Source organism: Rhinoraja longicauda, chromosome 20 (genome assembly GCF_053455715.1).
Source record: "Rhinoraja longicauda isolate Sanriku21f chromosome 20, sRhiLon1.1, whole genome shotgun sequence".
Classification (NCBI taxonomy): Eukaryota; Metazoa; Chordata; class Chondrichthyes; order Rajiformes; family Arhynchobatidae; genus Rhinoraja; species Rhinoraja longicauda.
In genome coordinates, this window is record NC_135972.1 from 38,529,506 (window position 1) to 38,556,918 (window position 27,413).

The window sequence follows — 27,413 nt, forward strand, 5'->3', positions numbered from 1 at the left end:
CGAGGGTGGGTGGCTGGGCTTGGCGAGGGTGGCTGGGCTTGGCGAGGGTGGGTGGCTGGGCTTGGCGAGGGTGGCTGGGCTTGGCGAGGGTGGCTGGGCTTGGCGAGGGTGGCTGGGCTTGGCGAGGGTGGCTGGGCTTGGCGAGGGTGGCTGGGCTTGGCGAGGGTGGGTGGCTGGGCTTGGCGAGGGCTGTTCCATTCTCAGTGCATCCAATGAGGATGTTAAACTGCTGACGCCTGGCTCTGGGGCTTTGGCCGCTGGGCTGGCTGTTTAACGTTATATCACCCGCAAGCTTCATCCATCAGGGTCGCCCCACCCCTTCTCCAGCTGTAGGGGCTCCAGCCTCCAGATACACCGGCTCTGCTGCAGAGGGCGAGCACTGAGAGCGAGAGAGAGACACAGAGAGAGAGAGAGAGAGAGTAGTGCGAGGTGAGGGCGGCAGGTTACCAGGGGATGCCCACAAGGCGGTGCCCGGCGAGGGCCAACGTTGCTGGGAGTCGGGCTTTGAAGAGCCACCAGGTCTGGGGTACCGGCCACTGACAATCTGAAAGCACCAACCAATGGCATTTTCCCCGCAGAGCCTGGCCGACCTGATTGCGATCCGGATCGAAGCACTGCTGATATGAACTGCACGTCGTGGCTGTCCCTGCCTCTGATCGTGGTGTGCGTCGCACCTCGAGTCTACTCGACATGGTGGTGAGTCGGTCAGTGGTTCAGCAACAGCAGCGGGCACCAGGTATGGAGGGAGGGACTGCACATGCTGGGTTACAACAGCAGCGGGCACCAGGTATGGAGGGAGGGACTGCACATGCTGGGTTACATCGGAGATACACACCAAATACTGGAGTCAACAGGCAACAGGCAATAGACTATAGGTGCAGGAGGAGGCCATTCGGCCCTTCGAGCCAGCACTACCATTCAATGTGATCATGGCTGATCATTCTCAATCAGTACCCTCTCCCCATACCCCCTGACTCCGCTATCCTTAAGAGCTCTATCTAGCTCTCTCTCTCTCTTGAATGCTCTATCTAGCTCTCTCTTGAAGTCACTCAGCGGGACAGGACAGGCAGCATCTCTGGAGAGAAGGGATGGGTGAAGAAAGGTCTCGACCCCAAAACATCACCCATTCCTTTTCTCCAGAGATGCTGCCTGTCCCGCTGAGTTACTCCAGCATTTTGTGTCTGTCTTCGGTGTAAAGCAGCATCTGCAGTTGCTTCCTATCACCTCTCCCCAGACCCCCCCCCCCGTCCCCCCCTCTCTCCCCAGTCCCCCCCCCCCCTCTCTCCCCAGCCCCCCCTCTCTCCCCAGCCCCCCCCCCCCCCCCCGGCTGCATCTAACCTCTCTCAGGGCGCTGATTGAAAGCTGGTTTTTGCGGCACAGAACATCATAACTTGTTGTGTGATCTCTGCACTGGAAGCGCTGTTCACGTTGGGCACATTGTTGAACCACAGCAGACTAGAAGCGCTCACATCTTCATTCGTTTCCTATCATCGAAAGAAGGGATAATTTCGCACCGAAGCCCCGAGATTACATGGTGACTAAATGAGACGGGCAACATTCGCCTTAATTAGAGCCATGGATGTTAATAGAAGTAAAGACAGCTTGTGCCCGTACCCGGATTTATACAGGGTTAGCGCAACAAAATTTACACTTATTTTTATAGTTGTAGTTATAAAATTATTAATTATTGATTATAGTTCAAACTGAAGAAGGGTCTCGACCCAAAACGTCACCCATACCTTCTCTCCAGAGATGCCGCCTGACCTGCTGAGTTACTCCAGCATTTTGTGTCTGTTTTCGATGTAAACCAGCATCTGCAGTTCCTTCCTACACTATTGACGATGGTCTGAGACTTACATGAACTACGAGGGATTTTAGGCATCTCGTGCTCTTCTCGTGTGCTTTTCTAAAATGTTTTTGTTGCTGTATATCTGACGGATCACGAGATGAAAATTCAGATGACCAGAATTTAAGATGCTGATGTGATTGATGTCTTTTCAACTAGGTTGGATCTTAAGTAGTAACGTTTTAACTCAACATGTACAAATGACAATCTCTGCAGATTCATTGCCAGTAATTAGATCAAAACCAATCATCACTGTTCACTTCTCGGAAACGACAACATCTGTTTATTTTGAAGGTCTACCAGCTAACAGGGGACTTAGAAGGGGAGAAGATCAAATGAGGGAAATCTAAATTGAACAACTCCATAGGTGTAGTTAATATAATGTTCTTCAATAACCTTTGTCCCCAGTGTTAACTAACATCCTAAAGCAGCAGAATTCTTCTTGCGTTTGAGGCAACAGAAATTATGCAATGCCCTCCATTTAATTATGTGTAGAATATATCAGAAGAAGGTTTAGATTTAGATTTAGATATACAGCGCAGAAACAGGCCCTTCGGCCCACCGGGTCCGCGCCGCCCAGCGACCCCCGCACATTAACACTATGGACAATTTTTACATTTGCCCAGCCAATTAACCTACATACCTGTATGTCTTTGGAGTGTGGGAGGAAACCGAAGGTCTCGGAGAAAACCCACGCAGGTCACGGGGAGAACGTACAAACTCTGTACAGACAGCAACCGTAGTCAGGATCGAACCTGAATCTCCGGCGCTGCATTCGTTGTCAGGCAGCAACTGAGGATTAATCATTCGTTGTAAGGCAGCAACTCTACCGCTGCGCCAGAACCTTTGCAGTCAGTAGATGATGTACTCCAGAAGAGATGCAGGGCAGTGGCCACACAAGGATTGTTCAATTGATCCCAAATATCATATCAGTCATTGAGTTTAATGTTCAATAATTCATTAGATTTTATTTTGCAATCTGGATAAAATGGGGACTAAAGAGCATCTCTCAACCAAACACTGGAAATGAGTGGAATAGCATTCCTCTCTGGGGGAGCGAATGCTGAGGATTAATCATTTTGGTCACTACGAAATGGTGTAGTTGCACAGAGTTGTGAGAACTCTGGGATGAATAGCTAGCTTGCCCTTATCAAGAATGACATATTGAAATATTGTTGAATCTGGCAGTCTCTGATTATTTGTTTACCTATTCTAGCAGGAGCATGGTAGAAAGTATGAAGAAGGGTCTCGACCGGAAGCATCGCCTGTTCCTTTTCTCCAGAGATGTTGAGTTACTCCAGCTTTCTGTGTCTGTCTTAGGTACATGGGTGCCCTTGGGACGCGGGTGATTTGTGACAACATCCCTGGTTTGGTGAGCAGACAACGACAACTGTGTCACAAGCACCTGGATGCCATGCAGTCGATTGGAGATGGAGCCAAAGAGTGGATCGCAGAATGTCAGCACCAGTTCCGTCACCACCGCTGGAACTGTAACACCCTGGACAGAGACCACACACTCTTTGGCAGAGTCATGCTTAGGAGTAAGTAAAATACACAATCCACAGCTGACTTTCTTCTGTAATGTATCTTTTGTTTTGCTGCAAGTGAATCAATTCAATTTGGTGGTCTTTGTGGGGCTACAGTTCAAAATTGAAACCAAGGGGAATAATGATGAAATGTTGAGTCTGAAGAAGGGTCTCGACCCGAAACATCACCCATTCCTTCTCTCCAGAGATGCTGCCGGTCCTGCTGAGTTACTCCAACATTTTGTGTCTTTCTTAGGAATAACGATGAGTTGGCTGACCAAAGTTACATTGTTAGCTGTGTGGATGTATACCAGGATGGCTAACCTGACAACCAGGATGTCTTCACGTGTCCAAAATTCTATTCACGTGATGCAAAATAATAATTTCTAGAGAGTTCAGACAGGCAATGATATGAATGAATAAATCAACAGTATGTGTTGTGTATTGTATTGATTATAAAATGCACAAATGTGTCACCAGGTGTTTTATCTCTAAGCACCTGGTACCCTCATGCAGACTTGCATTAAAAAGCCATAAGACGCCTTCCCCTTTATGATATATGATTTTTAATGGCATACAGGTGGTTCAAATGTCTTGGTCTTTTCTATAAACGCGTATGCTTGTTTTGTGGTTAGCTCCATTTTTACAACAGATTTATCTCAAAGATTGTCTGATGTTTGCTCATCATGTGTTTCTTTCTCCTCAAATGCTGCCTAACCGGCTGAGTAATTCCACATTCTTTGCTTGAATTAATGATGTTCAACTTTTAAATCAAATTAGAATGTGAGCTGGCTTGTGAACATTTCAACATGCCCAGAGTGCAGATGGTTGATTCTGGACATACTCGGCAGGTTAGGCAGCATCAATGAGGAGAGAGATAGAACCAGCGTGAAATGATCCACAGGTCATGTAGAAACCTCAGAAAATGTCACTAAAGATGTTACTTTTGATAATCAATACAAAAGCCATCTCAGCAGTACATTGATCAGGGTTAAGCCCCTAATACAGGGATGATTCAAACATCTCACGACATCTGCTCCCCCTAAGTACATTATATATGAAATAAGAATTTGTCAGACTGGAAGTCAGATGTAAGTGAATAAGGCTATTTAGGGCTGAGGAAGGGTCTCGACCCGAAACGTCACCCATTCCTTCTCTCCTGAGATGCTGCCTGACCTGCTGAGTTACTCCAGCATTTTGTGAATAAATACCTTCGATTTGTACCAGCATCTGCAGTTATTTTCTTACAAGGCTATTTAGGGGCTCAGCGAGTCAAAGCAACGAGAGGTTTTCCTTTTTACAAGCCATGACTGCTTCTGTGTCATGTACTAGGTTTTCCATCAATGCTTGGTACAGGTAATTAAGTTTTTTCAGAATTGTGATTTACAGAGTAAATTTAATTTTGTTGGCTATTACATATGTACTTTTCATTACTATTTGACACTATAATTGACACTATATTGACACTATTTTGACATCATAAGTTACTCCAGCCAATTAAGATAATTTATTAGTATAATATTGTTTGTATCATGTTCTATGAGCTGAAAGCTAATAACCCTATTCAAATCAAAGTTTCTGTTTCTGCTGTTGAAGATAAACGTATTTTTTGTTATTGTTGTAAAGGGATGTTTATTGGAAGAATTCCAATATGGAAGCCATATTCTCCATGGTTGATGTGGTCTTTGTGTGCTTTAAAAGACATGTTAACCCGTTTGCTCTTTGTTGTCCTGCACAGGTAGTAGAGAAGCTGCCTTTGTTTATGCCATCTCTTCTGCTGGGGTGGTGTTTGCCATAACAAGAGCCTGCAGTCAAGGAGAACTCAGCTCCTGTTCCTGCGATCCCCAAAAGAAAGGCCTCTCTAAGGACAAGACGGGAACCTTCGACTGGGGAGGATGCAGTGATAACATTGACTATGGTGTTAGCTTTGCTAAAGCATTTGTGGATGCGAAGGAAAAGGAAGGGAAGGATGCCAGGGCACTGATGAACCTGCACAATAATCGAGCTGGGAGAAAGGTGGGTTCATTCCCATTCTGCATTTTATTGTAAGTGTGCAATTGCCACATACACTTTCTAGTCTGGATTAGGAAGCACTTTTACTTCTTAAACGTGAAAAGTGAGGAAAAAAAACACTTTTGCTTTTAATTCAGAAATATGCATTAATGGTGTTAGTTAGCAAGGGGGTTTTTAAACCTGCTGCGTTGTTATGCTTTCCTTTCCCACGTCAGCCACTGAAAGTCAACATCAAACATGTCCAGGTTCAGAGCAAACAACTGTGGATGAAGAGTACAACACTACTATTTTCATACAAACAATGTGCTTTGACTAAACCAGGAAAAAAAACAAAAGCAAAAAAATAAAAGCAGGAATGGGTGACTTTTCGGGTCGAGACTCTTCTTCAGACTGATATCAGGGGAATGGGCTCTCCCTCCACTTACACCAGTCTGAAGAAGGGTCTCGACCCGAAACGTCACCCATTCCTTCTCTCCAGCGATGCTGCCTGTCCTGTTGAGTTACTCCAGCCTTTTGTGTCTATCTTCGATTTGAACCAGCATCTGCAGTCCTTTCCTACACACAAAAGCAGGAGTAGATTCACGTTATTCCCTTTATCATGAACCTGCACAGTGTGGATAGCTGGATTGTAATCATGTATTGTCTTTCTGCTGACTGGATATCACACAACAAAAACTTTTCACTGTACCTCGGTACACATGACAATAAACTAAACCAAACTAAACTAAAATTACAGATCCTTTTCTTGAAGGTAGACACTAAATGCTGGAGTAACTCAGCTGGTCAGGCAGCATCTCATATCATATCATATCATATCATATCATATCTATACAGCCGGAAACAGGCCTATTCGGCCCTCCAAGTCCGTGCCGCCCAGCGATCCCCGTACATTAACACTATCCTACACCCACTAGGGCCAATTTTTACATTTACCCAGCCAATTAACCTACATACCTGTACGTCAATTAACCTACATACCTGTACGTCTCAGGAGAGAAGGAATGGGTTTTTCTTTTCTTGAAATCATGTCCACTGAACTCTGCAACTAAATGAAAGAGCACTTCAGATCAACCTTGTCAGCCCTTCTCTAAATCTCGGGTCCATCTAATCTTACTCGAGAGGGACCCTGCTTCATTCAGGATCAGTTACCTACTTAATATTATTGATGGAGCACTGCTGCAATGTTGATGTCAAAGTGAAGTTGTTGGTGTGGTGCTGAAGATATTGTGTTATTTCTCCTTTAGGCTGTAAAGCGGTTGCTGAAGTTTGAGTGTAAGTGCCACGGTGTCAGTGGATCATGTACATTGCGAACATGCTGGCTTGCCATGGCAGACTTCCACAAAGCCGGCAACTACCTTCGGAGAAAGTACAACGGGGCTATCCAGGTGATCATGAACCAAGACGGGACTGGCTTTACAGTAGCAAATAAGAACTTTAAAAAACCAACAAAGAATGACCTGGTGTATTTTGAGAGCTCTCCAGACTACTGCGTGATAGACAGAGAAGCAGGTAATTTGTCCATCCACTATTTAAGTTGTGCTTCATTGAATGTGGTTACAGTCTATATTCTGGTTGCAGTTTATTTACATTGTGAACCAACATTAAATTGAGCCAATGTAATTGTACTGAAATTATGAAAACATTTTCATATTATGGTAATTACCGTTCTTTGAAACTCTCTTCCAGAATAATTCTAACTAATTTTCATTGTGATTACTAGGTTTGCTGTCTGTATTGGGGAACTGATTTGCAATCACTTTATTTCTCCAGTTTTTTTAATCCAGTGTTCTTTTCTAGTTTTAAGTTTTGAAAGATACAGCTTGGAAACAGGCCCTTTGGCCCACTGAGTACATGTCGACCATCAGTCAGTCAGCTGTCACACTAGTTCTGTGTTATCCCACTTTCTATTCCATCAGGGGCAATTAAGAGAGGGCAATTAGCCTACAAACCCGCATGTCCTTGGGGCGTGGGGGGGAAACCGGAGCACCCTGGATGGAACCCACACAGGGAGAACATGTAGAACCCACACAGAGTGCAGGATCTTTAGCGCTATGAGGCAACAGCTTTGCCAGTGTCACCACTGTGCCACCCCACAGTGGAATAACATAATTCAGGCAATTTCATTCTAATTGAGACACAAGCTAACGGCTTATTTTAGCAGTAATTCCAATTACATTTCGGAGTATCAAATGGAAAAAAATAATGCAGTTGCATGACAAGTATTCTGAGGTAAGATGAAGAAAGACTGTTGTAAGTGTAGCTGCAAACGACATCCAAGGTTTGCTGAATCTAACCAAGGTGAAGGGAAGTTGGTAGAAAGTAGCAACCGGGAGAAACCATTCTTTACAAAACACCTCGCATGTATACAGCATGTATAAACTAGCAAAACATCTAAGGCAGTTCACAGGAATATTATCAAACAAAAGTTTACACCTGGCCACAAAGGTCTACACCTGGCCACATACAAGGTGTAAGGGTAAGTGTCCGGAAGCTTGCTCACAGGGACAGAGCATTTTAAGAATGTCTTAAAAGAGAAAAAATAGCTGAAGAGGTTTCGGGAGCTTCGGCTGAAAACATTTACATTTGCGAATGATCAAGAAGCCAAGCTTTTAAAAAATATATTTATTCACTAGAAAGTGGGCTGCCATTTGTTGATCATAAATTAATGACTTGGAAATTCATTTCGGACTGTGGTTAAAAGTTATCTGAGAAAGTGGGATAACATAGAACTAGTATGAACGGGTGATCGATGGTCGATGTGGACTCGGTGGGCTGAAGGGCCTGATTTCATGCTGTATCTCTAAACTAAACTAAACTAAACTAAACTGGAGCTCTGGGGTCACAATTCCTTTCCCTAAAGTAGATTAATGAACTAGATGTTAACCTGCAATAAACGGGAAGTTCATTGTTACTGACTTTTTCATTGCAGATCACATTTTTAATATTTAATTAATTGTATTTAAATCCCACAACAGCATGGCGGGCTAGATCATTAGTCCAGGCTCCTGAATCACTGGGTTAGTAACATAACCAGAATGCAACCGTATCTTTGATAGCATAACTAAAGGAATAAAGTTTCTCCAGCTGGTGAGACTGGGGAAACAGGAGAGATAAAACCGCAGCGGCATTTGAAAAAAAAGGATGAAAATGTTAAAGATTCAGCAGCACTTAGCCGGGCATCGGTAAATAGGTCAGCATGCACAAATGGATGATTGATAACATGGTCCTAGAATGCACATAGGCTGCAAAGTTAGCAGTAGTTTGTTACCTACCGTCATCAGCTTAGTAGAGTATTTAACAAAGGATATTTACCTCTGCATTTACTGCACAACTAATTTTCAGAATTATTCAGCAATAATGGAGCAGACAGAAATATGTTGGGAGTGGCATTCACGTTTTTTTGCTCCAATAAATGTCAGTTTTATCATCCTTAAAAGAAGAAAGCGAAGAATGCTTAATGCTCATGAAGCTTAAAGGAAAGAATTCAATTAGGGCAGGAAATGGACTCTGCATGTTATACAATGCATGTTCTAGATGCATTATACAACTCATCAGGCTCACATCATAGCCTTTTTGACATCCTTGTGTCTGTTTTTATAAAAGCATTAACTTGCAAAATATTATGTCTTATTAAGAGATTTCTGAGCATTTGAGTTCAACAGGGAAGCGTTAAATCAAAATTGATTGTGGAATGATAGTCCCACAATTTAGTTTATGTTCATATTTAGAAGTACAACGTGGAAACAGGCCCTTCGGCCCATTGAGTCCACCGAGATGATTGAGCTCATCGATCACCCATACCCTAGCTCAAAAATAAAATTATTTTATATAACATTTGCCATGATAATAGTTTAGATTCAATAATTGCACAGTGTAGTAATATTAAACTGGATATCCCATTTATGAACTCAATCCTGGACAAGGATTGAACTTGGTGAGATGCAATGGCAGGTTTTCCTTGATGAATTATATTATGTGTAGGATTCTCCTGGTAAATGGGTAAATGCCGACAGTTCTAAAGGGTACTGTTGACATTTACCCAGCTACATGGAAGCAAATCCAGGAGTAGTGTGCCAGCAATTTCAGACCCTGCTGGTCTGAACTTTTGAGCACCAGGTCAGTGGGTTTGTACTGCCACTAAACTCTATGGCAGTGGACAAGATGTGTAGGAAGGAACTGCAGGTGCTGGTTTCAACCGAAGATAGACACAAATAGCTGTAGTGACTCAGCGGGTCAGACAGCATCTCTGGAGAAAAGGAATAGGTGATGTTTCGGATCGAGACCCCTTCAGAGACCCTTACTCATCAACAGCAGTGGAGCTCCATTTTATCGTGAATACAAAATTCCCAGCTAACCTGATGCAGGATCCATCAGGCCATTGAAGTTAGTGAGGATTGGTGGACAGGGAAACAAAGCGTCAGGCATGTTCTTGTATTTTTTTACCACTTCAGTTTAATAGATTGGTTGTAATTATTTAAATGTCTTTTCTGGAGATAAGCGTGGACTTTTTAAAACCTTTAGCAGTTTTGATTGCGAGCAAAGCTGGCGAAAAGCCAACGTTGCCGATCAGTACATTGTGGGAGATCTCTAGAGCAGGACTACTTCAGGATGCTACTGGATGCCCTGCTACTGCTGCACGAGGGCTCCAGATTCCAGGATGCTCTGGGACAGGGGGATAGGCCCTCTTCAAACCAGGTCCATATGAGCTTGGTGTGACCATGGATGGTATTTGTGGACTGGTCTCTGCTGTTTGGGCTTGGTGTGACCATGGATGGTAGTTGTGGACAGGTCTCTGCTGTTTGGGCTTGGTGTGACCATGGATGGTAGTTGTGGACCATCAAAATTAGTTTCCGTTAATATTCTATTACGCCAACATACTAAAAAACATATTTTGAATATTAAATATACTAGCTGCTGAGAAAAAGGAAATGAGTTTGTAACATGAATACAGTTTTTGCCTTGAACAACTGTGGGTGGCAATCCTTTGACAGGAGGAGCCGTATTCTAGCACTGGATTGTGTCTATATAATTCTTAGCAAAGCTACAGTGTTCAATCATCTCTGCAAATTTTACAGTCCTAAAGCAAACATTGGTGTTCTCTGGAAACGTTTGCGTAACATCGTGCAAATCCGTGCTTTTGTTTCACACACTTTTGGTTGGCACTCACTTGCTTTCTTTAAGGTCCATGTGGTCATTTATCAGAATGTATTACAATCTCCTGTCATGGGTGCCAGATCGTAACTGCAAGCTAATGATAGGCAGGAAAATCTTACTTCATTAGAAACCGCTTTGCTTTTTTTTCCTTTTTCTATAATGTTCTTGGTTGCCAAGGGCAATTGACGTTAAAATATACACAGTATGTTCTGCCATGGAAACTGTAACCATTCAATACTACAGATAATAATTGGTTTGAATATAAGGACCAGGGCTTTTTAAATAGCACATAACTTGATTCAAATGTGTTATGTATAAGCATGGATCTAAACTTCATACCAACAAGATCATAGAAATATTTATGACGGTCACAAAGAGTTGGCATTTATGGGTTTTAAAGGCTGTGTGTCGAGTCTATTTTTATAACATCTGTTCATTTCATTACATACAAATAACAGTAAATGTGTTGAAAATGAAGACAGTCTGTGGAAGGCTTCTACTGCAACATCTGCTGATGGTTTTCTTTTCCTTTCTACCTTTCATTTGACCTGACAAAACAGCAATATGTCAAGAGCAAATTTCACAGTCAGATCTGTTAGACACCAACACTCTGTGCTATAAAATGCAAAGAAATGACAATAACTGGCAACAACATATTGTACGCGCAAAATGAAATCTTTTAACGGCAAAGGTAGGATCCACCTGGAAGAGTAAGAAAATAACTGCAGATGCTGGTACAAATCGAAGGTATTTATTTCACAAAATGCTGGAGTAACTCAGCAGTGCAGGCAGCATCTCAGGAGAGAAGGAATGGGCGACGTTTCGGGTCGAGACCCTTCTTCAGACTGAAGAAGGGTCTCGACCCGAAACGTCATCCATTCCTTCTCTCCTGAGATGCTGCCTGACCTGCTGAATTACTCCAGCATTTTGTGAAATAAATCCATCTAGAAGATTGCAATTACAAAATAGAACATCAAAGGTTCAATGGAGACACGAGGAACAACAGATATTGGTTCACGAAAAATGACAGGAAGTGCTGGAGTTTTCCATTAGTTGTCGTGAAATCTAGATGAAAATTGTAGATTCAGGAATACATGGTAATTTCTGCATGCATTTGCTCACTTAGCCCAACCTCTATATAATGACATTTATCATTTATCCATGGATGGTAATTGTGGAAGAGTAAGAAAATAACTGCAGATGCTGGTACATCTGATGCTAGCCCAACCTCTGTATAATGACATTTATCATTTATCCAAATGATTTTTTTCCAATTAAATGTCCATATTTACCATTTTCCTTTATTTCTTATCCCCTTTAGCCATTTATTTAATTATCTGTGCTTCAATCTCTGGCACTAGAAGAATTTCACAACTTCACAACTGTCGCTGCATTGAAATATCCCCTGTGACTGTTGTAAATCCCATGAAATTCCATTTTAAGTCCATGCGTTCTCATTCAAATGTTCCTGAACTGCTGGAAATTGTCTGATTCTTTCATCCTGATTTTTGCCATCCTGTCTAAATGTTTTACACTCTTTTATCGTCAGGTTCCATAATCAATCTTCTTTGGTGATCTGTTGGTTGGTATTTCCCAATGATAAATTGTTAAGTGGATCTATACTTGAGTTCCAACAATACTGAGCAATGCTACATTAAGGCCACTTTCAAATATATTTAAGGAGATACAAGAAACTGCAAATGCTGGTTTGCAAAAAAAGACACAAAGTGTTGGAGTTACTCAGCAGGTCAGGCAGCATCTCTGCAGAACCTGGATAGATGACTTTTCACAGAGTGTTGGGAGTTACTCAGCAGGTCAGGCAGCATCTCTGGAGAACATGGATAGGTGACGTTTCACAGAGTGTTGGAGTTACTCAGCAGGTCAGGCAGCATCTCTGCAGAACATGGATAGATGACCTTTCGGGTCGGGGTCATTCTTCAGTCTGAAGAAACGTCACCTTTATTCAGGTTCTCCAAAAATGCTGCCTGACCCGCTGAGAAACTCCAGCACTTTGTGTCTTTTTTGTAAATGTTGGCACCTGCAGCTCCTTGTTTCTACATTTTGCTGCTGTGCCCTGGCATGCACCCATTTCTCCCCCTCCCCACCTTTGCCAGTTCAAAAATCATTACTCATACTTTATTAGCCAAGTATGTTTTGCAATATACTAGGAATTTGATTTGCCATACAGTCATACCAATAAAAAGCAACAAAACACACACAATACATCTTAACATAAACATCCACCACAGTGACTCCTCCACATTCCTCACTGTGATGGGCGGCGAAAAAAAGTACAATCTTCCTTTCTTTGTTCTCCCACGGTCGGGGGCCTCGAGCCTTCCGTTGACGGGACGATCTTGGCTCCCGTAGCCAGCTGTCAGGCCCTCCGTGTCGGGGCGATCAAGCTCCTACATTGGGGGGGAGTCTCAGCTCCCCCTTGCCGGGCGATCAGACCCCGGGTCGGGGCTGGTCGAACCTTCTGTGACTTTGGAGCTTCCCGACATCAGCCTCTACCCGAGACTGCGAGCTCCTCGATGTTGAAATCCGCAGCCCGCAGTTGGAGCATCGATCCCAGGCAAGGGATCGCAGGCTCCGATGTTAAGTCTACAGCCCCGCGGTGGGGCTCAAAGTCAGTCTCGAGCAATGCCGCCAGCTCCACGATGTTAGGCCGCAGAGCGACCGGAGATACGATCCGGAAAACAATCGCATCTCCGGCAAGGTAAGAGATTGAAAAACAGTTTCCCCCGACCCCCCCCCTTCCACACCCCACATAAAACAAACCAGAGAACATTTACACATACTTTTAAAACATACTAAAAATTTTAAAAAAGATGAAAACACAGACAGACGGTTGGCGAGGCTGTCATCGCTGATGATTTCTCACGTTGATAATGAATAACAATGACCAATTTTCTTGGAACACAAGCTTGCAATGTCTTGGCTAAGCATCACGACTGCAGACACTTGAGTTCCTCCTGGCACCTCTTGTACATTGACTAAATGTCCATCATTCTACATGCCAAGCAGAACAACAAAGTGACAAGTCTTATATGACATATTTACAAACTATTTGTTTTTGAGATGCAATATGATATTGTGGAATTAGAAATTTCCAGATTATAAATGGTTGGTAAAATATCCTCCGTTAGTTACACTTCCTAGTGTTGCTTTTCAATCATTGAAATTAAAAGGGCGCTGTGAGTTCCTGCAATACAATGGCAAGAAAAACACATTATTACAGGTACAGCACCACATGGAGATTTACAGTTAAAAGATTAACTGCTCTGATAGATCTTTGGTGCCTGGGCTGCATTCAATTCAGCGATGGCCTCACCGACAGTGAGGCCCACCATCAATCAGCAAGGCAGGCAATGCTGAAACAATCAAGGCTCACTCTTCATATCAACGCAAAGGTTAATAGCAGCAGAATATCTTCCATTGCCGCCAAAGCTGAGCCTGGGAACCACCATGGTTGACATGGATGCACACAATTGTAGCTGACCAGGCTTCATACTCTTGGCCTGTCCTGGCCACTCCCTCTTCATTCCACCCCTCTCCCATCGGGCAAAAGGTATGGAAGTGTGAAAACGCACACCTCTAGATTCAAGGACAGTTTCTTCCTAGCTGTTATCAGTCAACTGACCCACCCTACCACAACCAGAGAGCAGTGCTGAACTACTATCTCCCTCATCGGTGACCCTCAGACTATCTTTGATCGGACTTTACTTGATTTACCTTGCACTAAACATTATTCATGTTATTCCCTTTATCACTGTGGATGGCTCGATTGTAATCATGTATTGTCTTTCCGCTGACTGGTTAGCGCGCAACAAAAGCTTTTCACTGTACCTCGGTACACGTGACAATAAACTAAGCTAAACTAGGAAGGAAGCATAGCATAGGATGCCCTGCCCCAGTTGCATGGTAACTGCTTTGTCTGTTTACACTTTAGTCTTTAGAGATACAGAGACCGCCCCATCCAGTGACCACCCCCATGTACGAACTTGCTCACAACTTACCAAAGCCAATTAACCTACAAACCTGTTGTCATTGGAGTGTGGGAGGAAACCAGAGTACCTGGAGAAAACCCAAGCGGTCACAGGGAGAACGTATAAACTCTGTACGGACAGCACCCGTACAGACGGCACTCGAGCCCAGGATTTTGGCGCTGTGAGGCAGCAACTGTACTGTTGTGCCACTGTGCCGCCCAACTGTTGTAAAAGTTCACACTCCCTTGTATTACACCAGCACTTCATTGCCATTTCCATCAGTATCTTTAGGTTTAAGTTTAAATGTATTACTGTTACATGTATCGGTACAGTGCATGCTATCCAAACAAATGGGATAAAATCAATCAAGTCAAACTCTAGTGCTATATATAGACCATTGGAGAAGATACAGAGTGGGGAATATTGTTCTCAGAGTTGTAGCGGGTCAGTTCCATAGACAAAGTCCAATGTCCACTATAAGGTAGAGGTGAATTGGATAGCACCCTCTCTCTTGGAAAGACCATTCAGAGGCCCGATAACAGAGAGGAAGAAGCTATATATCGACCTCAAAATGGCATTAAGCTGGCCAGACAATGTAGCAGTAAATATAGGATTATTTACACCTTTCATTTCAGTTTGTGTTATTTTCCAGCAACTGCCGGAAATAAACAATGTCATGAGCACTTTGAGTGAATCTCACTCTCTCATATCCAGAGAGCACCCCAATCAAGTCACCAGTCTGAAGAAGGGTCTCGACCCGAAACGTCACCCATTCCTTCTCTCCCAAGATGCTGCCTGACCCGCTGAGTTACTCCAGCATTTTGTGTCTATCTTCGGTTTAAACCAGCGTCTGCAGTTTCTTCCTACTTGGCTTGGTTTTCTTGTTCCAAAAGATGCATATGTAAACTTTTAACAGACCTTAGAGATTACAACTGTCTTTTGCATTTAATCTTTATGCTTGCTTTGCTGATTGAAGATGTTATCTACAATGTATGACTATTTTGAGACCAGTTGCATTGTAGATGTTAGTCTTGATCGGTAGACATATATATCAGCTTTATTACTACTGACACTGAATGGTGTTCTGCCTAAAGGCAATAAGATTCACTGCACCTGCGCTTGCAGGATTTTTCTCTGTTTTATGATTTGCAGTTGGAATTTATTATAGTGGCAGAAATAGTGGGTCTTTTGAAGCTCTGTTGGAATTGAAACAATTCTAAAACAGCAATGACGCGTCCATGTAAACCATGCAGATTATAAAAGATCCCAAGTTCAACTTTTGGTCAGTGCTGAGGTGCCTGATGCAGAGTGCAGCTAATCACTGGATCTTTTGTCATGATGCAATGTGCAATAAGGTCACCCCAATCAGTGTTCCCCTAGTTCACGTCTGAAGCCACCACTAAATTGGTAACTGCTCGGTCTAATTGAATGGTGCAGCACCCCTTTCTCTGATCTTTGTTTCATCTTTAATTCTCCTAATTGAGCAGCAGGTTTCATCATTCACCAGGTTTTATGTATTCCTGAAAGCTTTCTGTTGACGGTTTTCAATTTTAAAAAATGCAGGAGAAAAGGGAAGCCCACTCATACTTTTCATTCCGATATTTTTCAATTGATCTTTTCATATAATGAACATCACAAGGAGATCCAAAATTCATACAAATGTTCATTTATTTGGGAGTCTAATATTTCCAGAGCCTGAGGGTACAAATGGTTATTTATTGACTGATAAAGATAGTACAGTTCGAAGGTATCACAAAATGCTGGAGTAACTCAGAGGGTCAGGCAGCATCTCAGGAGAGAAGGAATGGGTGATGTTTCGGGTCAAGACCCTGAAGGGTTTTCCCAGCATTTTCTGTTTTTATTTAAGATTTTCAGCATCCACGGTATTTTTCATTTACAATTCTTCCTAGCTGTTATCAGGCAACTGAATAACTACCACAACTCTACCACAGCTAGATGCCGTCCTGAACTATTATCTACCTCATTGGTGACCCTCGGACTATCTTTGATCGGACTTTACTGGCTTTACCTTGCACTAAACGTTATTCCCTTATCATGTATCTAGCTATACACTGTAAGTGGCTCGATTGTAATCATGTATCGTCTTTCCGCTGACTGGTTAGCACGCAACAAAAGCTGTTCACTGTATCTCACATTCAGTTCAATAAACTGAACATTTCCCAATTAAATTCTGAGTGATTCCCCAATACTAACTAAATTGCTAAACAAATTGTTCAAATGTCTGCTAAATCTGATATACCAGACTGCTTGTCATATCGGCAGAGCCATGTATAGGAATGTGCTGAGATGCTAGAAAGATTGAAGAAATGCCTCCACACAAAAATGTTGGCAAAATAGGCATATTTACCTTACTGGCTGAAAATAAGACCAAACAGAGGAATTTAGTCAAGTTTTAATATGGCAGTTAGTATAAATAGGCCCCTTTTAGTTCCTGAAGAACATGAGACAGGAAATCTGCATGACTCGTGTAAAACTTGCAAAGCTTGAAGATAAACCTTTGTTGAAAACTATAGCTAACATTCACTGCCCATTATTACCCGATAATTCATCAAGTTGATAATGATTGTGAAATGTGGACATGTTGCATTGCAAAATAGTAATACTACCAGGTCTGGTATTTGCACTAGGAAATGGTCTGTTCAGGACATTATCTTGAACATGAAATGCAAGCAGTGGGCATGACTGCTTCTGGGCAGCACAGTGGTGCAGCTGGTAAACCCCTTGCCTCACGGTGCCAGAGAATAGGTTCAATCCTGACCTTAGGCATGCATGCACACCTGCATGGAGTTTGCATATTCTCCTTATGACCGCGTGTGCTTCCTCCGGGTGCTCCGGTTTCCTCCCATGTCCCAAACACATGAGGGTTTGTACCTATAACTGGTCTCGGTAAAAATTACCCTTTGTGAGTAGAGAGTGAATGCAAATGTAAAAGTGAGATAACATAGAACTAGTGTGAATAGGTAGACACAGAAAGCTGGAGTAACTTAGCGGGCCAGGCAGCATCTCTGGAGAGAAGGAATGGGTGACGTTTCGGGTCGAGACCCTTCTTCGGACAGGTAACCAATGGTTGCCATGGACTCAGTGGGCAGAAGAGCTTGTTTCTGTGCAGTATCTTTCACTCAATCAAGGCGCAACAGTTGAATATCATTGAGATTGTAAATCTAAAATAACAACAGAAAATGCGTAGCATGTCAGGCAGCATCCTTGGGGACATGATATACCTGTGAATATATGAACTATAACATTTTAATTTTATGATAAATCTGCTGGATTTATGAGAAAAGTTGCAAATACTTAAAGTAAATGAAGTTCAACGTCATCACCTGAAATGCTAATGTTTCTATCACTACAAATGTGGTATGACCTACTTAAATTTCCAGCATGTTTTGCTTACATTATAGAAAATGTTCATTAAATGTGTAAATATAAATATGTAAATAATTTGTGCTCGACCAGAACATGTTGGAATTTTAATCTATGTCATTGAGGTCATTCAAACCATCGCACCATCACCAGCAAAGATCCACATCTAACTTTCAGTTTTAGTTTAGTTTCGTTTAGAGGTATAGTGTGGAAACAGGCCCTTCGGGCGAACCAAGTCTGCACAGACCAATGATCCCCGCACACTAACACTATCCTACACATACTAGGGACAATTTTTACATTTACACCAAGCCTATTAACTAAAAACCTGTTCTCTTTGGAGTGTGGGAGGAAATCGAAGATCTCATGCAGGTCATGGGGAGAACGTACAGATTTTGCATAGGCAAGCATCCGTGATGAGGATCGAACCCTGATCTCTGGACCATCCATTGATTGCTGTTAAAAACAGAATTGATTATCGGGGAGGGGGTGAGGAGAAGGAAAATATGGCATCGCCTGTCCCGCTGAGTTTCTCCAGCATTTTGTGTCTATCTTCATTGTGATATTGTAAGCCCCTGTTTTATGTTCAAACAGAAGAATGATCCAGTAGGATTCCTCCCCACTCAGCCAATTACTTCATGGGAGGATGAAAAAAACTAAGCAAAAACGATATTTGTATAGTTATTCTAGAAAAACAAATCAAAGACTAATATGATCAGTAAGAAAAAAAACTGCAGTTGCTGGTTAAAATCTAAGGTAGACACACAATGCTGGAGCAACTCAGCGGGTCAGGCAGCACCTCGGGAGAGAAGGAATGGGTAACATTTCGGGTCGAGACCCTTCTTCACCCATTCTTTCTCTCCCGAGATGCTGCCTGACCAGCTGAGTTACTCCAGCATTGTGTGTCTACTAATCTGATCAAATTGCACATGGTGCTTCATAAATGAAGATACCATCCTATATTATAACAAGCTTAGTAAATGGTCAGTTTTTATAATGTCAACTTTAACATTGTAATGTAGAATGGAGATAAATTGCCCCATTAATCATTCAGTCAAATGGAATGGACAGTGATAGTTTGAAATCTTTGTTCCTTATCATATATCAGACAGTTGCATGCTAATCAGATACAGGAAATTAGACTCAGAAATAGTAGAAATATAAAATTTGGCATAGTTCAAATATCTCAGTATTCTTTAACGTGATACAAGTTATTCATGTGTAAGAGCTTGAATAAGATTCAAGTTGAAATCAAGTTGAAATAAGAAGAATTTAAGATTTACGTATGTGGATGTTGCCAGGACTAGAGGGTGTGAGCTACAGGGAGAGGTTGAGTAGGCTGGGTCTCTATTCCATGGAGCGCAGGAGGATGAGGGGTGATCTTATTGAGGTGTATAAAATCATGAGAGGAATAGATCGGGTAGATGCACAGAATCTCTTGTCCAGAGTAGGGGAATCGAGGACCAGAGGACATAGGTTTAAGGTGAAGGGAAAAAGATTTAATAGGAATCTGAGGGATTACCTTTTCACACAAAGGGTGGTGGGTGTATGGAACAAGCTGTCAGAGGAGGTAGTTGAGGCTGGGACTATCCCAATGTTTAAGAAACAGTTAGACACGTACATGGATAGGACAACTTTGGAGGGATATGGACCAAACGTGGGCAGGTGGAACCAGTGTATCATATCATATCATATCATCATATCATATCATATATATACAGCCGGAAACAGGCCTTTTCGGCCCACCAAGTCCGTGCCGCCCAGCGATCCCCGTACATTAACACTATCCTACACCCACTAGGGACAATTTTTACATTTACCCAGCCAATTAACCTACATACCTGTACGTCTTTGGAGTGTGGGAGGAAACCGAAGATCTCGGAGAAAACCCACGCAGGTCACGGGGAGAACGTACAAACTCCTTACAGTGCAGCACCCGTAGTCAGGATCGAACCTGAGTCTCCGGCGCTGCATTTGCATTAAAGCAGCAACTCTACCGCTGCGCTACCGTGCCGCCTGTAGCTGGGACATGTTGGCTGGTGTGGGCAAGTTAGGCCGAAGAGCCTGTTTCCACACGGTACATGGAACACTCCATGACTCTAACTTATTCTCAAACATTGAAGGGGAATTATTGTGTCAGCTATTAGTTACCTGTTTGCAGTGTCACAGAGCTGATGACATTTCTGCCTTGTTTGCCAGGTTCCCTGGGTACAGCAGGCAGAGTGTGCAACAGGACCTCTCGAGGGATGGACGGCTGTGAAGTGATGTGCTGTGGCCGAGGCTATGACACCTCCCGCATCATGCGGGTGACAAAGTGCGAATGTAAGTTTCACTGGTGCTGTGTGGTCCGCTGCAGGGAATGCCACGAGATGGCAGACGTACACACGTGCAAAGCTCCGAAGCATGCCGAGTGGCTGGATCAGACATGAAAGATCAGAGGTAGCATGAACAGATAATACTCGCCCAATCTTCACCTTCAACCAAACCAACCTGTCTCCATCTTTATTCTACCTGAATCTACAGGAGAGATGTCCCACTGAGTTCTGCTGTCCCGCTGAGTTACTCCAGCATTTTGTGTTTATCTACATCCTTTCTTTAACATCCTAAATTATTTTATGTGAAGACATTGTTTACATTGCACCAGCGTCCCTGATTGGAAGTCCTTGATGCAAGACTTTTCTGAAGAGATAGCTCAATAGCATTTGCCTTTTCCTTAACACAAATGGTGTGTAATTAAATGCATTTGCCCTTTTGGAAATCATATGAAAATCATAGAAAATAGAAATATAGAAAATATGTGCAGGAGGAGGCCATTTGACCCTTCGAGCCAGCACCGCCATTCATTGTGATCATGGCTGATCATCTACAATCAGCAACCTGTGCCTGCCTTCTCCCCATATCCCTTGATTCCACTAGCCCCTAGAGCTCTATCTAACTCTTTTTTTAAAATTCATCCAGTGAATTGGCCTCCACTGCCTTATGTGGCAGAGAATTCCACAAAATTCACAACTCTCTGGGTGAAAAAGTTTCTTCTCACCTCAGTTTTAAATGGCCTCCCCTTTATTCTTAGACTGTGGCCCCTGGTTCTGAACTCCCCCAACATTGGGAATATTTGTCTGAATCATTGTCTGAAGAAGTGTCTCGACCCGAAACATCACCCATTCCCTCTCTCCTAGATGCTGCCTGACCTGCTGAGTTACTCCAGCATTTTGTGATACCTTGTGAATATTTTTCCTGCATCTAGCTTGTCTAGTCCTTTTATGATTTTATACGTCTCTATAAGATCCCCTCGCATCCTTCTAAACTCCAGTGAATTGAAGCCCAGTCTTTCCAATCTTTCTTCATATGACAGTCCCTCCATCCCAGGGATTAACCTCGTGAACCTACGCTGCACTGCCTCAATAGCAAGGACATCCTTCCTCAAATTAGGAGACCAAAACTGCACACAATACCAAGCTTACAAGTAAGGTTGAAAGATTCAATAAGAGTCTAAAGAACTGTTGATTTTCATTTTAAGATGTTATTTAAGTTGGTGTTATTATCCGCACGACATTGCAGTCCAACTTCAGAGAGATCAGCTGGCCTTTGTTTTCTGCCGTGATCTGCTTTTCATAAACAAGGTCCAAAATAGGTCGAATCCCCAACCATTGACTCAATGTTCTGCATCAGTTTCTGAACAAACGTTAGAACCAGCTTCTATATATAACATGTAGGAAGGAACTGCAGGTGCTGGTTTAAACTGAAGATAGACGGAAAAAGCTGGAGTAAATCAGCGGGTCAGACAGCATCTCTGGAGAAAAGAAATAGGTGATATTTCGGGTCGAGACCCTTCTTCAGACTGAGAGTCACATATGAAAGATATGCATATCTTTCAATCGTTTGTTCTATATCTCTATATCACCATCTATATCTCTCGTTTCCCATTCCCCTGTCTCTCAGTCTGAAGAAAGGTCTTGACCCTAAACATCACCTATTCCTTTGCTCCAGAGATGCTAAATTACTCCAGCTTTTTTTGTCTATCTATGATCCATCATATGAGATCACATGAGCCTAAAGTACATGATCACATGAGCCTAAAGTACCTCTTCCTACACCTCCAAGAGTCTCATTCATTGTTACAGCACACACTTGAGAAATGGGCATTATTCAGGTGTGGGGACCTATTGTTACCAATGGAAGTGAATTTCAATCTGCCTCATTTCACATTTCAATATTGCACTACAAATTTAATCAATACAAATCAAACCAGGGCTGATTCGGACAATCACAGTGGTGTCACATGCAAATTTATACACAACATTAGAGCTCTGTATAGCCACGCAGTCATGAGTGTAAAGGGAGTAGAGCAGAGGGCTAAGCACACACAGCCTTGAGGAGCATCTGTGTCGGTGCCAATGAGTAGTTGACGTCACCCATCTGCACTGATTGAGGTCTGCTGATGAGGAACTTGAGGATCTAGTGGAAAAGGGAGGTCCAGTTCAGTTTAGTTCAGTTTATTGTCATGTGTAGTGAGTGCTATCCAGTCAGCAGCAAAACAATACGTGTTTACAATCAATCTATACAGTGTATAGATACATGATAAGGGAATATCGTTGAGTGCAAGGTAAAGCCAGCAAAGTCCGATCAAGGATAGTCTGAGGGAAATCAAAGAGGCAGATAGTAGTTCAGCGCCACTCTCTGGTTGTGGTGGGACGGTTGGGTTGCCTGATAGACCCAAGTCTTGGAGCCTGGTGATGAATTTAGAGGGGATGATATGCGGAATGCTGAGCTGTGGTCGATGGACAGCAGTCTGAGGTGTGTTCCTGTTAACCAGGTGGTCCACAGCAGAGTGGCGAGCCAGTGAAATGGAATCTGCTGTTGACCTGTTGTGGCAATAGGTAAATGGATCAGGGCATTTCCGAGGGTGTGATTGATTTGTGGCATAGTCCCTTCTGCACTTCTTTGAAATGCAAAATCTAAATTAAATGAAAAAATGATGACCTTTTCAATTTTGATACAATTATCAGGGCATGTAAAAGAGCCAGCATTGCCAATTTCCCACTGGTTGACTCTCAGCACGACCAAATGAAACGGATTGACTTTGTTCATGTGAGATAAATATACCTTTATTTTCATCAGTTTTCAGATAATGAGATTAAATGAATTTTGCTACATGTAATTATAATTTTGCTTGATTTTATCATGTCATGTTATTCTCAATTGCTGAATAAGTACCTGTAATTATATCAGTTCATAAATGTATCGTTTAGATTAAAAATATCCATACCAATGAAGCACAATGATGCTTTGTAAGTTAATTTTGGAATCTTTGGATTGATATTATCATGTGAAAACTTTCTAAATAATTATTTGCATTGTTACAAATGAGAACACTATATTATTTAAGAAAAGTTTTGTCAATTCTTGTTTCATTTTTCTCTGGTTATATAGGCAGTCAAATTATAAACAATATTTTCTTAGAACTCCCAAACTCCCCTGAATAAACTAATAATTACAAGAAAGACAGAAATTATGGTGTGATAAATCTGTTTGTGGAGATTTTAAGCTTTAAGAGTTCCGATGTGGTCTGATTCTGCAGAAGGTGTGATGGCATTGTGCTTATTGTGTTTTATCGATTTTATTATGAGATGGTAAGAGGAAAATAAAATCACAACTCACAACACACAGATTTTTGAATTGTAATTAATAGACTGCAGATATTTGTTCAAATCATGGCATCACACTTTCTGGCTCACTGCACCAAATAAACAGCATTCATAGAGTGAAACTTAGTGTCATACAGCACAGAAACATGCCCCTTGGCCCAACTCATCCATGCCAACCAAGATGCCCCGTCTCTGTTAGTCCCATCTGCCATAATTTGGCCCATATCCCTCTGTCCCATATCCCTCTATCCCATATCCCATATCCCACTATCCCATATCCCTCTGTCCCATATCCCTCTGTCCCATATCCCTCTATCCCATATCCCTCTGTCCCATATCCCTCTGTCCCATATCCCACTGTCCCATATCCCTCTGTCCCATATCCCTCTATCCCATATCCCACTGTCCCATATCCCTCTGTCCCATATCCCTCTATCCCATATCCCTCTGTCCCATATCCCTCTATCCCATAACCCTCTGTCCCATATCCCATATCCCACTGTCCCATATCCCATTATCCCATATCCTACTGTCCATATCCCATCTGTCCCATATCCCTCTATCCCATATCCCTCTATCCCATATCCCACTATCCCATATCCCTCTATCCCATATCCCTCTATCCCATATCCCTCTGTCCCATATCCCTCTATCCCATATCCCTCTGTTCCATATCCCACTGTCCCATATCCCTCTGTACCATATCCCACTGTCCCATATCCCACTATCCCATATCCCTCTATCCCATATCCCTCTGTTCCATATCCCACTATCCCATATCCCTCTATCCCATATCCCACTATCCCATATCCCACTATCCCATATCCCTCTATCCCATATCCCTCTATCCCATAACCCTCTGTCCCATATCCCTCTGTCCCATATCCCATATCCCTCTGTTCCATATCCCACTGTCCCATATCCCTCTGTACCATATCCCACTGTCCCATATCCCTCTGTCCCATATCCCACTGCCCCATATCCCTCTATCCCATATCCCTCTATCCCATATCCCACTATCCCATACCCCGCTATCCCATATCCTTCTATCCCATATCCCTCCAAACCCTTCCTATCCATACACGGTGGCGCAGCGGTAGAGTTGCTGCCTAACAGCGAATGCAGCGCCGGAGATCCGGGTTCGATCCTGACTATGGGCGCTGACTGTACGGAGTTTGTACGTTCTCCCCGTGACCTGCGTGGGTTTTCTCTGAGATCTTCGGTTTCCTCCCACACTCCAAAGATGTGCAGGTTTGTGGATTAATTGGCTTGGTAAATGTAAAAATTGCCCCTAGTGTGTGTAGGTGGCAGCGGGAGACTTGGCGGTGGCGGCGGTAGGAGCCTCGGTGGCAACGTGGGCCTCGGCGGCAATGGGAGTCTCGGTGGTGGTGGGGCCACGCAGTCGATGAGCACGAGGGGGAGGGGAAGACAATGGAGGACCCGGCATGGAGAGACCGCCGTGAAGAACAATGGCGACCCGGCGTGGGGGGACGGTGGGAGAACAAAGACCCAGTGTGGGGGAGGGGGGTCTCTAGTTTAGAATCCTCTGCCCAGGGAATAAGTCTGTGTTTGTTTGTTTGTTTGTTTGTTTGTTTGTTTGTTCCGGTGAAGGTGCTGTGCACACGGCAGCCAGCCAACAGTCGCTTGTCTTTTTCTTTTTGTTTTGTGTTGTGATTGTCGGCTGACCCATTTCCCTCCGGGGATGAATAAAGTTCTATCGTATCGTATCGTACAATTTCCCAAATTGAAGAATGCTCTGCACAGCCTTTTGGTCGCCGGTGTGATCTGGTCAGCTGCCACACAGCTGCTGATGGTCACTTGCTCCTTCCATTTGTTCTAGTGCCATGGGATATTAGGGGGGATTTAGGTCTGTCAATGTAGAGTTGTATTAATTCTTAGTAGGTGGCTTTACAGAGAGAAACAATTAAGACCATGTGGAAGGTGAGGGTCAGTGAAGGGCAGCTCTCAAAGCCTGAGTATTGCGCATCTTGTCAGGTCAGTGAGCCCCATATTGGTGGTCCTGAACATCAAAAGTTAACTCTTTACACCAGACCAAATACAAGGCATTTGTGTTTAGAGTAAGATTAAAAGATTTTAATATTTTGTTATCTTCAAACTTAAACAAAGTTTAGTCATGTAAATATCAATATTGTATAAGAAATTGTAGAATCCAAAATATTTCATCTTCAAAACGTCTGATTGTGAAGCTTTTGTGTTTAGCTATTTCTTCCGCTCATTATGTTTCGAGAAGCACCCAGCCTAAGCTTTAAACAACACTTTCTTCATTAAGTAGTCTGGATCAGGTTATTCGTCATTAAAGCTTGCAGTTTTATATTCATTTAACACTTTATAAATGTAAAATAATTTCCATGTGAAGTCAAAGTTAGAAAATTTATATCCTCAACTCAAACGTGCATATTTAGTTTAGTTTAGTTTAGATACAGCATTGTAACAGGCCCTTCGGCCCACCAAGTCCGCACCGAACATTGATTACCTGTTCAAAGTAGTTGTGTTAATGTATCTCACTTTCCCATCCTCTCCCTACCCACTGCCAACAGTGATTGAAGTGTTGTTATCAAGCTGTTCAAGCACTTGCTCAAATGTTACAGCTAAACTGGATGATTCATGTGTGGAGATGATTTTTACAGTCTCCACATAATACAAGAATAAATATAAACCTTAGGCTGACCTCAATTTCAAACTCAAAAGTAAATTGGAGTTCACGAAGTTTTCCGAGAAACGTTTCATTGCACAGGTAATATTGAGCAGGTAAGTGGTATCAACATTTAAATCTACACCAGAATAGTGGATCTAGTCTTCTATTCCTTCAAGATAATTTTCAATTTATTTAATTCCTTTAACCAGTCTTCCTGGTTAATAATTCTAACAATGTCCACCCATTCATTGCAATTCAAACCTGGAAAATCTGATGAATTACAGTTTATTCATTATCCATGAACTCAGTGTGATCGACATTGACAAGAACAGCATTTATTGTCATCACTAATTATCCATTTTAATACAGTGAACCCTCGTTTTAACCGAACTCCAAATGGATTTTGGTTACAGTGGAGGGGCCTAGTGATGCTGTGCTGGGCCCCCACACTGCCCCTTGCTCGCACCCCATCCCCGCCTGCCCTACTGCCCCCCCCCCACTCACACTGCCCCCCCTGCCACTTGCAGCCCCCGTGCCACCCCTGGCTCACTCCACTTCCAGGCTGGACCTTCCACACAACCACCGATGACCCTGACCATTGACTCCTCTGATCCTCGCCTCTGCCCCAGCAGGCCAGGGCTGTCACCTCACCTCAATTCCAGGCCCAGTTCCAGACCGAGCGTCTGAAGAAGGGTCTTGACCCGAAACGTCATCTATCCACATCCTCCAGACATGCTGCCTGACCTGCTGAGTCACTCCAGCATTTTGTGTCCTTTTATGAATTAAGCAGCAACTGTAGTGTTTGTCTCTACTACTTATAAAATAATGATACTTTACTACCCGGTTACAGCAGACAATCGGCAATCACTCCATCGCCATGGTCCGTTACAACAAGGCGGGGGGGCACTGGACTGTCAAACTCCTTTGTCCAATTCACCATTCAGTTCTCTTTTTTGAGGATGTTTTATTTTGTTTGTTTTAGTTCAGCATGGCCCTTTGGCCCATTCACACTAGTTTTATGTTATCCCACTTTCTCATCCACCTCCTACACACGAGGGATAATTTACAGAAGCCAATTAACATGAGAACCCGCACGTCTTTGGGAGCACCCAGAGGAAACCCTCGTGGTCACCGGGAGAGTGTGCAGTATTTAGCTGTTGTATTTCTGCCAGATCTTATCCCTTGGCACTTTGTCAACAT

General features: G+C 43.0%; 1 protein-coding gene across 1 annotated transcript; it reads left to right on the forward strand.

Annotated features, from left to right (window-relative positions):
- Positions 1-622: 622 nt before the first annotated feature.
- Positions 623-20,341, forward strand: wnt2 (wingless-type MMTV integration site family member 2). Its single transcript, XM_078416657.1, has 5 exons — positions 623-696; positions 3,167-3,387; positions 5,111-5,388; positions 6,630-6,894; positions 20,112-20,341. Exons 1-5 carry the CDS (start codon positions 623-625, stop codon positions 20,339-20,341), a joined length of 1,068 nt encoding a protein of 355 aa, XP_078272783.1.
- Positions 20,342-27,413: the final 7,072 nt, after the last annotated feature.